The sequence below is a fragment of the Poecile atricapillus genome, chromosome 33 (assembly GCF_030490865.1).
Source record: "Poecile atricapillus isolate bPoeAtr1 chromosome 33, bPoeAtr1.hap1, whole genome shotgun sequence".
NCBI lineage: Eukaryota > Metazoa > Chordata > Aves > Passeriformes > Paridae > Poecile > Poecile atricapillus.
The window spans coordinates 1,917,684-1,934,377 of record NC_081281.1 but is presented as its reverse complement, the minus strand read 5'-3'; the positions used below and the strand labels follow the sequence as shown (position 1 = coordinate 1,934,377).

The window sequence follows — 16,694 nt, the reverse complement described above, 5'->3', positions numbered from 1 at the left end:
AGTGTCCCCAAGCTGTCACACGCATGCCCAGCCCCGTGTCCCCAATGTCCCCACGCTGTCACACGCGTGCCCAGCCCCGTGTCCCCCCGTGTCCCCAATGTCCCCACGCTGTCACACGCGTGCCCAGCCCCGTGTCCCCCCCGTGTCCCCCCCGTGTCCCCAGTGTCCCCCTGTGTCCCCAGTGTCCCCAAGCTGTCACACCCGTGCCCAGCCCTGTGTCCCCCCGTGTTCCCCAGTGTCCCCCCCGTGTCCCCAGTGTCCCCAAGCTGTCACACGCGTGCCCAGCCCCGTGTCCCCCCCGTGTCCCCCCCGTGTCCCCAGTGTCCCCACGCTGTCACACTCGTGCCCAGCCCCGTGTCCCCAGCGTCCCCCCCCGTGTCCCCCCCCGTGTCCTCCCCGTGTCCCCCCCGTGTCCCCAGTGTCCCCCCCGTGTCCCCAGTGTCCCCAAGCTGTCACACTCGTGCCCAGCCCCGTGTCCCCCCCGTGTCCCCAGTGTCCCCAAGCTGTCACACCCGTGTCCCCCCCGTGTCCCCCCCGTGTCCCCAGTGTCCCCACGCTGTCACACGCGTGCCCAGCCCCGCGGGTCGTTTATTTACAGGGTCTATACACGGCTGTACAGCCCCTCCCCCAGCCCGGGGGGGAGGGGACACGGCTGTCCCCACTGCCACCACAGTCCCGGGGGGGTCGGGGGGACCCGGGGGCTCCTGCCCCGCTCGGTCCTGGGAGGTTTGGGGAGTCCTGGGGGGTCCCCAATGTCACCACAAGTGTCCCCAGCCCGGGGTTGGGTGGCACCTGGGGACAGGAGTTTGTCCTGGGGCTTGATGATGTCCTCAAGCCTGTGATGGCAGCGAGGTGGCACTTGGGGACCAGAGTCCATCCTTGACCCCACAGCAGCAGGGAGGGGACACCTGGGGACAGGAGCATGTCCTGGAGCTCAGCGGTGTCCCCAAGCCAGTGACAGCAGGGAAGTGGCACCTGGGGACAGGAGCTTGTCCTGGGGTTTGTCCCCGGGCCTGTGATGGCAGGGAGGTGGCACTTGGGGACCAGAGTCCACCCCTGACCCCACACCACAAGGGAGGGGACACCTGGGGACAGGAGCATGTCCTGGAGCTCAGTGCTGTCCCCAGGCCTGTGCCAGCAGCAAGGTGACAGTTGGGGACCGAAGCTGGTCCTTGACCCCACACAAGGAGGGAGGTGACATTTGAGGACCAGAGCATGTCCTGGCACCTGGTGGTGTCCCCAGCTCCATGTGCCATCAGGGAGGTGGCACCTGGGGACCAGAGCACGTCCAGGGGTGCCATGTGTGTCCCCAAGCCTGTGCCAGCAGCAAGGTGACACTTGGGGACCGAAGAATGTCCTGGGGCTTGGAGGTGTCCCCAACTCCATGTGCCAGCAGGGAGGTGACACTTGGGGACCAGAGTCTTTGCTTGACCCCACACCAGCAGCGAGGTGACACCCAGGGACCGCAGCCAGTCCTGGGGCACTGTCCTTGTCCCCAGCCCCACACCAGCAGCGAGGTGACACCGGGGGACTGAAGTCCATCCTTGACCCCACACCAGCAGCGAGGTGACAGTCCTGGGGCACTGTCCTTGTCCCCAACCCCACACCAGCAGCGAGGTGACACCGGGGGACCGGAGCGGCGGGGGCAGAGCCGGGCGGGCGCGGGGGGTGCTGGCTGTGTCCCCTGGCTGTCCCCAGGTGTCCCCTCGGTGCCTGGCTCACACCAGGTGGCCGCGGCCGTTGATGTAGATGCCGTTGGAGCTGGGTTTGGCCTGCAGCATCCCGTTCTCCTGCACGAAGTGCGTCATGGCCTGCTTGATGGGGTCCCCCCCACCGCCCCCTTCCTCCTCCTCCTCCTTGGGCTCCTTCCCGCCGGGGGCTGGCGGAGGTGGCGCCGACACAACGGGGACAACGGGGACATCCGTCTGCGTCTCGATCTCCCGCACCGTGGAGAGCGTGGAGTAACTGCGGCCCTCGGGCTCCTCGCTCTGGGGACGAGGGACGCGTCAGGGGTGCCACCGGGATTGGTGGGGACACGGGGACACGTGGGGACATGAGCACTGTGGGGACATGGGGACCGTGGGGACATGGAGACCATGGGGACATGGGGACCAGTGGGGACATGAGCACTGTGGGGACATGGAGACCATGGGGACCGTGGGGACATGGAGACCATGGGGACATGGGGACCATGGGGACATGAGCACCGTGGGGACACGGGGACACGTGGGGACATGAGCACCGTGGGGACATGGGGACCATGGGGACATGAGCACCGTGGGGACACGGGGACACGTGGGGACATGAGCACCGTGGGGACATGGGGACCAGTGGGGACATGGGGACCATGGGGACATGAGCACTGTGGGGACATGGAGACCATGGGGACATGGGGACCCATGGGGACACAGGCACTGCTGGGGACATGGGGACCCATGGGAACATGAGCACCAGTGGGGACACAGGGACCAGTGGGGACCCATGGGGGACATGGGGACCAGTGGGGACATGGGGACCAGTGGGGACATGAGCACCATGGGGACATGGGGACATGGGGACCCATGGGGGACATGAAGACCATGGGGACATGGAGACCATGGGGACATGAGGACCATGGGGACATGGGGACCAGTGGGGACATGAGCACTGTGGGGACATGGAGACCATGGGGACACAGGCACTGCTGGGGACATGGGGACCCATGGGAACATGAGCACCAGTGGGGACACAGGGACCAGTGGGGACCCATGAGGACCATGGGGACATGGGGACCAGTGGGGACATGAGCACCATGGGGACATGGGGACATGGGGACCCATGGGGACACCGGTACTGCTGGGGACATAGGGACCAATAGGGACACAGGGACCAGTGGGGACATGGGCACCACCAGTGCCACGGGCAGTGTGGGGGACAGGAGTGTCACTGGGCACAGGGACACCGCCAGGAACACGGTGACCCTTGGTGTCCCCCGTGTCTCACCATGGCGGAGCAGATGCTGGTGCCACGCAGGCTGTCCCCTCTGAGGCTGTCCCCTCTGAGGCTGTCCCCTCGCAGGCTGTCCCCTCGCAGGCTGCCCTGGCGACTCTCTGTCCGCAGCTGCAACGTCTCCTCCAGCTGGGACAGTCTGGTCAGCGCCCAGGACACCCCTGGACAACCCCCGGACACCACCCGGACACCACCCGGACACCCCATGGACACCCCATGGACATCCCATGGACACCCCACGGACATCACATGGACACCCGATGGACATCATGTGGACATCACATGGACATCACAGGGACATCACATGGACACCCCATGGACACCACCCGGACACCACCCGGACACCCCACGGACATCCCATGGACACCCCATGGACACAACATGGACACCCCATGGACACCCCATGGACATCCCCTGGACATCCCATGGACACCCCATGGACACCCCATGGACACCCCATGGACACTCCATGGACACCCCAGGGACATCCCATGGACATGCCATGCCACGGACACCCCACGGACACCCCACGGACACCCCATGGACACCCCACAGTCCAGCCCAAGACCAAGTCCCAGCCCCCCAAGCCCCGTCCCATGGGGCCCCCCGAGGACCCCAATCTCGGTGTCCCCACCTGTGCCCGGGGGTCACTGCTGTGGCTGGAGTGGAGCCTCCGGATGGAATTTTCCCGGGTCAGCGTCAGCTCCTCCTCGCTGGGGACACGGGGGACACTCAGCAGGGTCCCCATGTCCCCACTGTGTCCCCACGTGTCCTGCTGTGTCCTTCTGTGTCTCTGCCATGTCCCCTCATGGCCCCTTTTGTGTTCCACATCCCCTGTGTCCCCTGTGTCCCCTGTGTCCCCCTCGTCCCCTGTGTCCCCCTTGTCCCCTGTATCCCCCTTGTCCCTCACATCCTGCCATGTCCTCCGTGTCTATCCCATGTCCCCATCGTGCCCCCTACGTCCCCATGTGTCCCCCATGTCCCCATGTCCATCCTGTCTCCCACTGACCCTTGTCCCCGTTGTCCCCCATGTCCCCACGTCCCCGTGTCCCCCTGTGTTCCCGTGTCCCCGTGTCCCCCTGTGTCCCCGTGTCCCCATGTCCATCCTGTCTCCCACTGACCTTTGTCCCCCTTGTCCCCATGTCCCTGTGTCCATCCTCCCACTGATCCTTGTCCCTCATGTCCCCCTGTCCCTCCATGTCCCCATGTCCCTGTGTCCATCCTGTCTCCCACTGACCCTTGTCCCCGCTATCCCCTATGTCCCCCATGTCCCCATGTCCCCCCCATGTCCCTGTGTCCCCCCGTGTCCCCCCATGTCCCTGTGTCCCCCCGTGTCCCCCCGTGTCCCCTCCCTTACTACTTCTCGGAGATGCGCTGTGTCTTGCGTTTGTGGTACAGGGTCATGACCACGACGACGATGACGAGGACGCAGAGCAGGACGGCGGCGATCACCCCGACCACCACCACCGAGGCCGACACCAGGTCCACGCGGCGCACGGGGTCCTCTGCGGGCACCCCACGGGGTCAGGGGACACCCCAAACCAGGGGGGACACCCCAAACCAGGGGACACCCCAAACCGGGGGGACACCCCACGGGGTCAGGGGACACCCCAAACCGGGGACACCCCAAACCAGGGGACACCCCATGGGGGTCAGGGGACACCCCAAACCAGGGGGGACACCCCATGGGGGTCAGGGGACACCCCAAACCGGGGGGACACCCCCAAACCGGGGGGGACACCCCACGGGGTCAGGGGACACCCCAAACCGGGGACACCCCAAACCAGGGGGGACACCCCACGGGGTCAGGGGACACCCCAAACCGGGGGGGACACCCCAAACCGGGGACACCCCAAACCAGGGGACACCCCAAACCAGGGGGGACACCCCATGGGGGTCAGGGGACACCCCAAACCGGGGGGACACCCCAAACCAGGGGGACACCCCACGGGGTCAGGGGACACCCCAAACCGGGGGACACCCCAAACCAGGGGGGACACCCCACAGGGGTCAGGGGACACCCAAAACCAGGGGACACCCCAAACCAAGGGGGACACCCCAAACCGGGGGGGACACCCCAAACCGGGGGGGACACCCCATGGGGGTCAGGGGACACCCCACAGGGGTCAGGGGACACCCCAAACCAGGGGACACCCCATGGAGGTCAGGGGACACCCCAAACCAGGGGGACACCCCAAACCAGGGGGGGACACCCCAAACTAGGGGACACCCCAAACCGGGGGGACACCCCAAACCAAGGGGGACGCCCCACAGGGGTCAGGGGACACCCCAAACCAGGGGGACACCCCATGGGGGTCAGGGGACACCCCAAAAGAAGGAGACCCCAAAGGGGTTGGGGTCAAGGGACACCCCAAACCAGGGGGGACACCCCGCGGGGGTCACGGGACACCTCGAATAGAGGGGAGACCTCAAAAGGGGGAAACGCCCCAAAGAAGGTCAGGGGATCCCCCAAAGGAGGGGGAAATCCCAAAAGGGGTCAGGGGGACACCCCAAAGAGGGGGAGACTTCAAAGAAGGTCAGGGGGACACCACATGGACAGGAAATACCTCAAAGGGGTCAGGGGACATCGCAAAGATGAGGGAGACCTCAAAAAGGGTCAGGGGGACACCCCAAAGAGAGAGCAGACCCCAAAAAGGGTCAAGGGGACACCCCAGAGAGGGTCAGGGGGACACCCCAAGTGGGGGAGACCTCAAAGTGGGGACACCCCAAGGGGGCTGGGGGGGACAACCCAACAAGGATTGTGGGGACAACCCAAAGAGAGAGAACCCGAGGTGGGAAGAGAAGGGGTGGGGGAGATGGGGTGGACAGGCGGGGGGGGAGTGGATGGACGGATGGACAGACGGACGGACGGACGAGTCCATGGATGGACAGACGGATGATGACATCCATGGGTGGATGAATCCATGGATGGGCAGATGGACAGACGGACAGAGGGATGAGTGCCCATGATCAGACGGACTGACACGGACATCCGGGGGTGGGCGGATGGACAGACGGACAAGCCCGTGGATGGACAAGTCCATGGATGGTGGGTGGGTGACCGGTGGGTGGGGATGGACCGCAAGAGGTGTCAGAGGGACGGACGGATGGACAGATGGATGGGTGGACAGATGGACGGATAAACAGGAATCTGGAGGCATGACCAGATGGGTGAGGGGACAGAGGGGCGGGTGAGGGGACAGAAGGACAGGTGAGGGGACACAGGGGCAGGTGAGGGGACAGAAGGACAGGTGAGGGGACAGAGGGACAGGTGAGGGGACAGAAGGACAGGTGACAGGACGGAAGGGCAGGTGAGGGGACACAGGGGCAGGTGAGGGGACGGAAGGACAGGTGAGGGGACGGAAGGGCGGGTGAGGGGACAGAGGGACAGGTGAGGGGACAGAGGGACAGGTGAGGGGACGGAAGGACAGGTGAGGGGACGGAAGGACAGGTGAGGGGACAGAAGGACAGGTGAGGGGACAGAGGGACAGGTGAGGGGACAGAGGGACAGGTGAGGGGACAGAGGGACAGGTGAGGGGACGGAAGGACAGGTGAGGGGACGGAAGGACAGGTGACAGGACGGAAGGACGGGTGAGGGGACGGAAGGGCGGGTGAGGGGACGGAAGGACAGGTGAGGGGACGGAAGGACAGGTGACAGGACGGAAGGACAGGTGACAGGACGGAAGGACAGGTGAGAGGATGGAAGGACAGGGGACAGGACGGAAGGACAGGTGAGGGGACGGAAGGACAGGTGAGAGGATGGAAGGACAGGGGACAGGACGGAAGGACAGGTGAGGGGACGGAAGGACAGGTGAGGGGACGGAAGGACAGGTGACAGGACGGAAGGACAGGTGACAGGACGGAAGGACAGGTGAGGGGACGGAAGGGCGGGTGAGGGGACGGAAGGGCGGGTGAGGGGACAGAAGGACAGGTGACAGGACGGAAGGACAGGTGACAGGACGGAAGGACAGGTGACAGGACAGAAGGACAGGGGACAGGACGGAAGGACAGGTGAGGGGACGGAAGGGCGGGTGAGGGGACGGAAGGACAGGTGAGGGGACGGAAGGACAGGGGGACAGGACGGAAGGACAGGTGACAGGACGGAAGGGCGGGTGAGCAGGCAGTGAGTAAAGCAGGGGTGGATGAGCACACGATGAGTGGGCGGGCGTGGATGAGGGATGGACGTGGGTGGGACGGGCACGGGGTGGGAGGAGAGGAGGAGGGAGGGACGGATGGGTGGATGGACAGATGGACAGGTGGATGAATGGACAGACGGGTGGACAAGCAGATGAATGAATGGGTGGGTGGATGGATGTGTGGATGGATGGATGGACAATGAGTGGACAGATGACTGGACAGACAGATGGACAGATGAGTGGACAAGCAGATGAATGAATGGTGTGGGTGGATGATGGGTGGACAGATGAGTGGACAGACGGACAGATGAGTGGACAGATGGACAGATGAGTGGATGGACAAGTGGATGGTCAGATGAACGGACAGGACAGACGGACACACAGACAGATGGAGAAACCAAACCCAGCATTCCCCTCACCACACCCTCTCCCTTCTTGCCACCCCCAGCCCTCGGCGGTGTCCCCACTGTCCCTGTCCCCACCTGTGGCTCGTCCCCGGATGCTGACGTTGGCCCGGGCCTCCTTGGCGGCCACGCGGTTGGACACTCGGCACACGTAGTCACCGGCGTCGGCCACGGCCAGGGGCCGCTGGAAAAGCAGCGTGTCCCCCTTGGCCCTGACCCCCGCGGGCAGCGGAGCGTCCACCCTGCGGGGACACCCTGCGGTCACACCCTGGGGACAGCTCCTGGGGACAGTCCCTGGGGACAGTCCCCGGTCACAGCCCCCAGTGACAGACCCCGGTGACAGCCCCCGGGGACAGCTCCCGGTGACAGCTCCTGGGGACAGCCCCCGGTGACAGCCCCCGGGGACAGCTCCTGGGGACAGCCCCCGGTGTCAGCTCCCGGTCACAGCCTCGGGTCACAGCTCCTGGGGACAGTCCCTGGTCACAGCCCCCAGTGACAGCCCCCAGCCACAGTCCCCGGTGTCAGCTCCTGGTGACAGCCCCTGGTCAAAGCTCCCGGTCACAGCCCCTGGTGACAGCTCCCGGTGACATCTCCCGCTCACAGCCCCCAGTGACACCCCCCGGTCACAGTCCCCGGTGACAGCCCCCGGTCACACCCTCTGTCACACCCCCGGTGACACTCCCGGTCACACCCCCGGTCACACCCTCGGTGACACCCCTCGGTGACACCCCCGGTGACACCCCCGGTGACAGCCGCTGCCTGCCCGTGCGGGTGCGGGCTGCTGGCGGTGGTGGCGGTGGCATCAAAGGCGGCGGTGCCGGTTCCCACGGGTGACGCCCAGCCGGGCACCGCGGGACCTGTCCGGGCACGCGGCACTGCCGGGCACAGCCACGGCGGCACCGGGGACGGGCGGGGACACCGGGGGGGACACCGGGGGGACGGGCGGGGACAGCGACACGGGGGCACGGGCGGGGACATGGGGGGGACACGGGGGGACGGGCGGGGACACCGGGGGACGGGCGGGGGGCGAGGGACACGGGGGGACGGGCGGGGACACGGGGGGGAACGGGTGGGGACAGGGACACCGGGGGGACGGGCGGGGACAGCGACACGGGGGGGGACGGGCGGGGGTGAGGGATTTGGGCGGTGGGGAGATGTGGCAGGGACAGGGGGACACAACAGGGACAGGGGACACGGCAGGGACAGGGGGACACGGCAGGGACAGGGGACACGGCAGGGACAGGGGACACGGCAGGGACACAGCAGGGCCGTGGGACATGGCCAGGACATGGCCACAGTCAGGGGGACACAGTGGGGACAAAGCTGGGGCAGGGGACACGACAAGGACACGAACACACTCCAGACCCTGGCGGTGACACAGCCGTGCCCTGGGGACACAGGGGGACACGGGCGAGGGGACCCAGAGCAGGGTGTCATGGTGGGGGTGACAGGAGGTGACAGGAGGTGACAGGAGGTGACAGTGGCCTCACCGTGTCCAGTTGTAGGTCGGGGGGGGGTTGCCATCCCCCAGGCAGGTCAGCGCCGCCCCCTCCATCCCCTCCTGCCACTCGGCCGTGTGACCCAGCACCGACGCGTCCGACAGGTCTGGGGGACATGGGGACACCGAGGGGACAGTCAGGGGACACCGAGGGGACAGTCAGGGGACACCCAGGGGACAGTCAGGGGACAAGGTCCTGCGGCCCCGCTGTGCCCCCCGTGTCCCCGGTGTCCCCCCCGAGTCCTTCATCCTCCCCATGCCCAATGTGCCACCCTTGGTGTCCCCAAGGTCCTCCATGGCAGCGTCCCCCAGTGTCACCTGTGTCATCCGTGTCCCCAACACCCTCCAGCTGCCCAGTGTCCCCAATGTCCCCAATGTCCCCCATGTCCCTCAGCTCCCCCCCATGTCCCCAATGCCCCCCTCACCCTCCATGTCCCCTGAGCCCAGGATGTCCCCAACACCCTCCGTGTCCCCAGCGTCCTCCATGTCCCCAATGCCCTCCATGTCCCCAACACCCTCCGTGTCCCCAGGGCCCTCCATGTCCCCAGTGCCCTCCATGTCCCCAACACCCTCTGTGTCCCCAACACCCTCCATGTCCCCAGTGCCCTCCATGTCCACAACACCCTCCATGTCCCCAACACCCTCCATGTCCCCAGTGCCCTCCATGTCCCCAACACCCTCCATGTCCCCAATGCCCTCCATGTCCCCAATGCCACCCACACCCCCCACACCCCCCGTGTCCCCTGGCGGTGCCCGGTGGCGCACAGGCGACGCTGAGCAGGTGCGTGATCCTCTTCTCGTGGCGCAGGCCGGGGTGTGCCACCACGCAGGTGAGGCTCTTGCCGTTCATGCTGCGCCCGGGCACCAGGAAGAACTCGCTGGTGACGGAGGCCGAGCGCGCGTGGGCCGAGCGCCGCGTGGCGTTGGTGCCGCGCACCTCGGTCTCCCAGCGCACCGACGGCACCGGGCTGCCCTCGGCCGTGCACGACGCCGCCAGCGTCCGGCCCTGGCCCTCCTCCAGCGGCGGGCCCGGGTTCAGGATGGGCAGCGGTGGCACTGCGGAGGGGACAGGGCGGTGGGGACGTCGGTGATGATGGTGACAGAGCGGGCAGTGTGGCACCGGGTGTGTGCTGTGTCCTTCGTGGGCCTTCGATGGCCCCCATGGCACCAGTGCCCGTTGTGTCCCCCTCCACTCACTGCATGTCCCCAGCGTCCCCCATGTCCCCAAAGTGCCCCATCCCCAATGCAAATCGTGTCCCCAAAGTGCCCCATCCCCAATGCCCATCGTGTCCCCAAAGTGCCCCATCCCCAATGCCCATCGTGTCCCCAAAGTGCCCCATCCCCAGTGTCCCCAAAAGTGCCCCCATCCCCAGTGTCCCCCATGTCCCCAGAGTGCCCCATCCCCAGTGTCCCCCATGTCCCCAAAGTGCCCCATCCCCAGTGTCCCCCATGTCCCCAGAGTGTCCCATCCCCAGTGTCCCCCATGTCCCCAGTGTCCCATCCCCAATGCCCATCGTGTCCCCAAAGTGCCCCATCCCCAGTGTCCCCCATGTCCCCAAAGTGCCCCATCCCCAGTGTCCCCAAAGTGCCCCATCCCCAGTGTCCCCCATGTCCCCAAAGTGTCCCATCCCCAGTGTCCATCGTGTCCCCAAAGTGCTCTGTGTCCCCTATGTCCCATGTCCTCCATGTCCCCTGTTCCCGTGTCTCCCATGTCCCCTGTGTCCCCTGTCCCCCACCAGCTGTCCCCGTGTCCCTGTCCCCGTGTCTTGTCCTTGTGTCCCTGTCCCCCGCGACCCCCACCCACTGTCCCCCGTCCCCCGCCCGCTGTCCCTGTGTCCCTGTCCCCCATCCCCGTGTCCCTGTCCCTGTGTCCCTGTCCCTGTGTCCCCTGTCCCCGTGTCCCTGTCCCCTATGTCCCCATCCCCACATCCCTGTCCCCATGTCCCTGTCCCCAACTGTCCCCGTGTCCCTGTCCCCAGCTGTCACCATGTCCCTGTCCCCATGTCCCTGTCCCCGCTGTCCCCCTGTCCCCGTGTCCCCCATGTCCCCTGTCCCCGCTGTCCCCCTGTCCCCGTGTCCCTGTCCCCGCTGTCCCCCTGTCCCCGTGTCCCCATGTCCCTGTCCCCGCTGTCCCCCTGTCCCCGTGTCCCCATGTCCCTGTCCCCATATCCCTGTCCCCGCTGTCCCCCTGTCCCCATGTCCCTGTCCCCATATCCCTGTCCCCAGCTGTCCCCGTGTCCCTGTCCCCCTGTCCCCGTGTCCCCATGTCCCCGTCCCCCTGTCCCCATGTCCCTGTCCCCAGCTGTCCCCGTGTCCCTGTCCCCACTGTCCCCATGTCCCCATCCCCCCTGTCCCCATATCCCTGTCCCCGTGTCCCCATGTCCCCGTACCCAGCTGTCCCCGTGTCCCTGTCCCCCTGTCCCCACTGTCCCCATGTCCCTGTCCCCAGCCGTCCCCGTGTCCCTGTCCCCCTGTCCCCGTGTCCCTGTCCCCCTGTCCCCGTGTCCCCATGTCCCTGTCCCCAGCTGTCCCCGTGTCCCCATGTCCCTGTCCCCATGTCCCCGTCCCCCTGTCCCCGTGTCCCCAGCTCACCCAGCACCCTGAGGGTGAGCCGTCCCTCGAAGTTGCCCATGGGGGAAGGTGATGAGGTGGCACTCGTAGTCGCCCTCGTCGCCCTGCACGGCGTTGCGCAGGAGGATGTCCCCGTCCTCCAGGCCGCCGTGGCCGTGGCGCAGGACGCGGCCAGCGAAGGGCTCCTGGACGTGCTCGCCGTGCTGCGGGTTCAGCACGGCCACCTCGGCCCCCGCGCCCGGGCCGCGCTTCAGCCACGTCACCTGCACCACCTGCTCCTGCTCCTGCGCCCGGTACCGGCACGGCAGCACCACGTCCTGACCCAGCACCGCCGTCACGCTGCGCGGCACCTCCACGCGGCCCCCACCTGCGGGACGAGGGACACCTGACAGGGACACCTGGGACACCTGGGACAGCTGGGACACCTGAGAGGGACACCTGTACATGGGTACAGGCACCTCCACGGCGGCCCCCACCTGCGGGACGAGGGACACCTGAGAGGGACACCTGGGTGGGACACCTGGAACACCTGAGAGGGACACCTGGGACACCTGGAACACCTGAGAGGGACACCTGGGACACCTAGATGGGACACCTGAGACACCTGGATGGGACACCTGGGACAGCTGGGACACCTGGGGAGGGACACCTGGATACCTGGATGGGACACCTGGATGGACACCTGGATGGGACACCTGGAACACCTGAGAGGGACACCTGGGACAGCTGGGACACCTGAGAGGGACACCTGGGACACCTGGGACACCCGAGAGTGACACCTGTACATGGGTACAGGCACCTCCACGTGGCCCCCACCTGCAGGGACATGGGGGGACATGAGGGGACCTCAGTGTGGCCCCTGTGTCACCTGTGGGCACCAGGTGTGATAGCGAGGGTGTGAGACCACACCTGGCACACCTGGGCACACCTGCACGGGGCTCAGGCACACCTGGCACACCTGGGCACACCTGGGCACACCTGAACACAGCTGGGCACACCTGGGCACACCTGGGCACACCTGGGCACACCTGCACAGGGCTCAGGTGCACACTCACACACACCTGGGCACACCTGGGCACACTAGCAGGATTTGGGGTTCAGGTTGGGGGGGCCGGCTGGAAGTTTGGGGTGCAGGATTTGAGGTACGGGATTGAGGGTTCGGGATTTAGGGTGCGGGATTTGGGGTGCAGGATTTGGGGTGCCGTGTTTGGAGTGCAGGATTTAGGTTCGGGATTTAGGGTGCAGGATTTGGGGGCTGGCTGATCGTGGGGTTGGAGGTGCAGGATTTGGGGTGCCGTGTTTGGGGTGCAGGATTTGGGGTGCGGGATTTGGGGTGCAGATGCTGGGGGATGGCTGAGGTTTCTGGGGCAGGTTTGGGGTCCTTGTTTGGGGTGCAGGATTTGGGGTGCAGGATTTGGGGTGCCATGTTTGGGGTGCTGTGTTTGGGGTTCAGGATTTGGGGTGCGGGATTTGGGGTGCAGTATTTGGGGTGCAGGGTTTGGGGTGCAGGATTTGGGGTGCAGGATTTGGGGTGCCGTGTTTGGGGTGCCGTGTTTGGGGTGCGGGATTTGGGGTGCGGGATTTGGGGGATGGCTGATCGTGGGGTTGGAGATGCAGGATTTGGGGTGCAGGATTTGGGGTGCAGGATTTGGGGTGCAGGGTTTGGGGTGCGGGATTTGGGGTGCAGGATTTGGGGGTGCCGTGTTTGGGGTGCAGGATTTGGGGGCTGGCTGATCGTGGGGTTTGGGGTGCAGGATTTGGGGTGCGGGATTTGGGGTGCAGATGCTGGGGGATGGCTGAGGTTTCTGGGGCAGGTTTGGGGTCCTTGTTTGGGGTGCAGGATTTGGGGAGAAAGTTTGGGGGCTGATCGGAAGGGGCTGAGGTGCAGTTTTGGGGCTGCATTTTGGAGGTTCACTTTTGGGGGTGCAGTTTTGGGGGTCAATTTTTGGGGGCTCATTTTTGAGGGTGCATTTTTGGGGCTGTATTTTTGGGGCTGCATTTTGGGGTTGCAGTTATGTGGGGGTGTAGTTTTGGGAGTGCATTTTTGGGGCTGCAGTTTTGGGGGTGCAGTTTTGGGGCCGCATTTTTGGGGCTGCATTTTGAGGCTGCATTTTTGAGGCTGCATTTTTGGGGGTGCAGTTTTAGAGGTGCATTTTGGGGTTGCAGTTTTGGGGGTGCAGTTTTGGAGCCCGGTTGAGGTTTTTTGGGGCAGGTTTCCGGTTGTGAATTTGGGGTGCAGGGTTCGATCAGCGGGTTTGGGGGGGCTGATGGAGTGGGCGAGGTTTGGGGCGCATTTTTGGGGTTGCATTTTTGGGGCTGCATTTTGGGGTTGCATTTTTGGGGTTGCATTTTTTGGGGGTGCATTTTTTGGGGAGGGGGCGTGTCCCGCAGCTCTGGGGGCGTGTCCCGCCCCGCCGCCGCCGCCAGAAGCGGCCGGGCCGGCCCGTCCAGCCCAACCGGCCGGGACAGATCCCGCGCTGCCGCCCCCGCAGAGCCCCCCAGGGGATCCCCAAAATCCCCTCCACCATCCCAACCACCCCCCAAGGACCCCCAGACTCATTAGCCTCATTAGCTTCATTAGCCTCATTAGCCCCTTCATTAATTGCGCCGCCGCCCGCGCGTGCCTCAGTTTCCCCCAGAGCGCTCGCAGAGCCAACGGGGAGGTTGGGGGGGGAATGGGGGGGTCCCTGGAGGGGTCGGGGGGGTCCCGCGGGGGTCGCGGCGGCAGCGGCGGGGCCGGGGGGCGGTTCCGGGGTTCCGTGGGGAGGTTCCCCCCTCGGGGCGTCCCCACCCAGCGGGGCCCGGGCGCGTGGGAACCGGCGCGGGGAACCGGCTGAACCGGCCCCGCGGCCCCCACGCCCCGGCCGCGCGGGGGGGGAGCGGGGGGGGCAAAACAGCCCCGGCAACCGGGACCGGGGGGGTCCCCGGGGGGTCCCGAGTGCTGGGAGGGGGGTCCCGGGATGGGGGGGGGGGTCCCCCATAACTCCCCCGGGGGTCCCCGAGGTGCGGTTGTTTCCCACGGGGACGCGCGCGCACGTGCGGGGTCACCCCCTGTCCCCTCACCCCTCGCGTGGGGGGGGGAGAGGGAGGGGACACACGGACGGACGGACGGACCCCCCCTTCCTCCCCCACCCCAAAAGAATCGCTCAGGCGCGCGTGGGAACCCCTCGAGCACCCGTGGGAACCCCACGCCCCCGCGGGGCTCCGGGGGCGGCGGCGGCCGCGGGGACCCCCCCCGAGCCCCCCCACCCCGAGCCCCCAACGTGGGGTGCGAGTCCCGCGTGGGGAGTGGGGAGGGGGCGGCATCCCCCAGAGCGACCCGCGGGGGTGGGGGGTGGTCCCCAGCCCGTTCCCACGGCTCCCGAGGGGAAACTGAGGCACGGCGAGAGGCGCAGAGCAGGGGACCCCCCATTCTGTGCAGCCCCCTCCCCCATCCTGCGTGGAACAGCTCGCGGGGGGGACCCCCAAAAAGGAGGGGGGGGTTTGGGGACAATGGGGGAGGGGCGGGACCCCCCCAGGGCACCCCGGTGTCGCTGTTCCCACGGTCCGTCCGTCCCCAGGGGGGTCCGCGCCCCTAAACGGGGGGTGGGGGAGCGGAGCCCACGCAGAGAGGAGCGGGAGCGCGCCCACGGCCACTCGGGAACGCGCCCACGGACACCCGGAGCCCGCAGGTGCGCGGGGCCGCAGGTGCACAACCGAGCGCGCACACGCGCGCACACCTGAACACACACACCTGAACACACCCCTGAACACACACCTGAACACACACACTCACACACCTGAACACGCACCTGCACATGCACACACACACCTGCACACGCACACGCACACACGCACACCTGAACACACACCTGAACACACACCTGCACACGCACACGCACACCTGAACACACACACCTGAACACACACACACACACACCTGCACACGCACACCTGAACACGCGTGTGCGTGCGCCCTCGCCTCCCGTGGGTTCACCCCCCCGGTCTCGCCGTTGCTCCCGGTCCCGGTTTCCTTATCCCGGTCCCGGTTTCTTTATCCCGGTCCCGGTTTCGCTCTCACCGCCCCGGTTTCACCCCCCCCCCCCCCCACCCCGCCCCGTGGGAGCCGCTGCCCCCCCAGTCCCGGTTCGCCCCTCCGGGGGCTGCCGGTGTCCCCCGGGACTTGTCCCTGGCTGTCCCCGGTCCCCTCCCGACCCGCGGTGCCGGTTCCCCCCCGCCCGTGGGAGCCGGTGCCGCCGCTGCCATCCCCACCCCCGTCCCGACCGGCAGCCGGGACAGCCGGTGTCTGTCTGTCCGTGTCCCGGTCCCGGTGTCTGTCCGTGTCCCGGTCCCGGTGCCTGTCCGTGTCCCGGTCCCGGTGCCTGTCCCGGTGCCGGTCCCGGTGCCCCCGTGTCCCGCCCGGGCCTTACCGGTAACGCCGAGGAGGAAGGTGAGGAGGAGGACGGGCGCCCCGGGCCGCATCCCGCGGGGGTCCATGCGGAGCGCTCCGGGCTCACGGCGCGCCTCGGCCCCCGGCCAGCACCATCCGGGCCGGACCGGGCCCCACCGGCACCCACCGGGACACCCCGGGACAGCCCGGGCAGAGCCTCCGCGGGTCCCTCCGGGCGCTACCGGGCGGAACCGGGAGCCACCGGCAGCCACCGGGACGCACCGGGGGACTCCGGGCTGAGCCTGGCCGGGCCGCGCCGGGCGGGACCGGGCGGGACCGGGGCGGATCGGGCCGAGCCGGGCCGGTGGCGGCGGAGGGGCCGGTGCCGCTCGGTGCGGGACGGGACAGGGGGGCCGGGGCGGGGCCGGGGGCGGGGCCCGGGGCGGGTGGGGGCGGGGCAGGGCGGGGCGGACCGGTCCGGCAGGTCCGGCCGGGGGCGGGGCCGAGGGCGCGGCCTTAAAGCGGCGATGGCCGCGGGGGGAGCGGTGGGGCCACACCCGGCACGGGGGGAGCGGGGACGGCGGGGGCGCTCCCAGTGCTCCCAGTGCTCCCAGCGCTCCCAGTGCTCCCAGTGACCCCCCCCCATGGCACCCCCAGTGCTCCCAGTGCTCCCAGTGCTCCTGCCATGTCTCTCCCAGTGCTCCCAGTGCTCCCCAGTGCTCCCAGTG

General features: G+C 67.4%; 1 protein-coding gene across 1 annotated transcript; it reads right to left on the bottom strand.

The window, feature by feature from the left end:
- Positions 1–592: 592 nt before the first annotated feature.
- On the bottom strand, positions 593–16,223 carry NECTIN4 (nectin cell adhesion molecule 4). Its single transcript, XM_058860664.1, is given in 10 exon segments — positions 593–1,988; positions 2,983–3,117; positions 3,623–3,701; positions 4,346–4,493; positions 7,607–7,770; positions 9,019–9,133; positions 9,792–10,082; positions 11,619–11,661; positions 11,663–11,964; positions 16,007–16,223. Coding segments are annotated over 10 exon segments (1,614 nt in total). The 5' UTR covers positions 16,074–16,223; the 3' UTR covers positions 593–1,718.
- Positions 16,224–16,694: the final 471 nt, after the last annotated feature.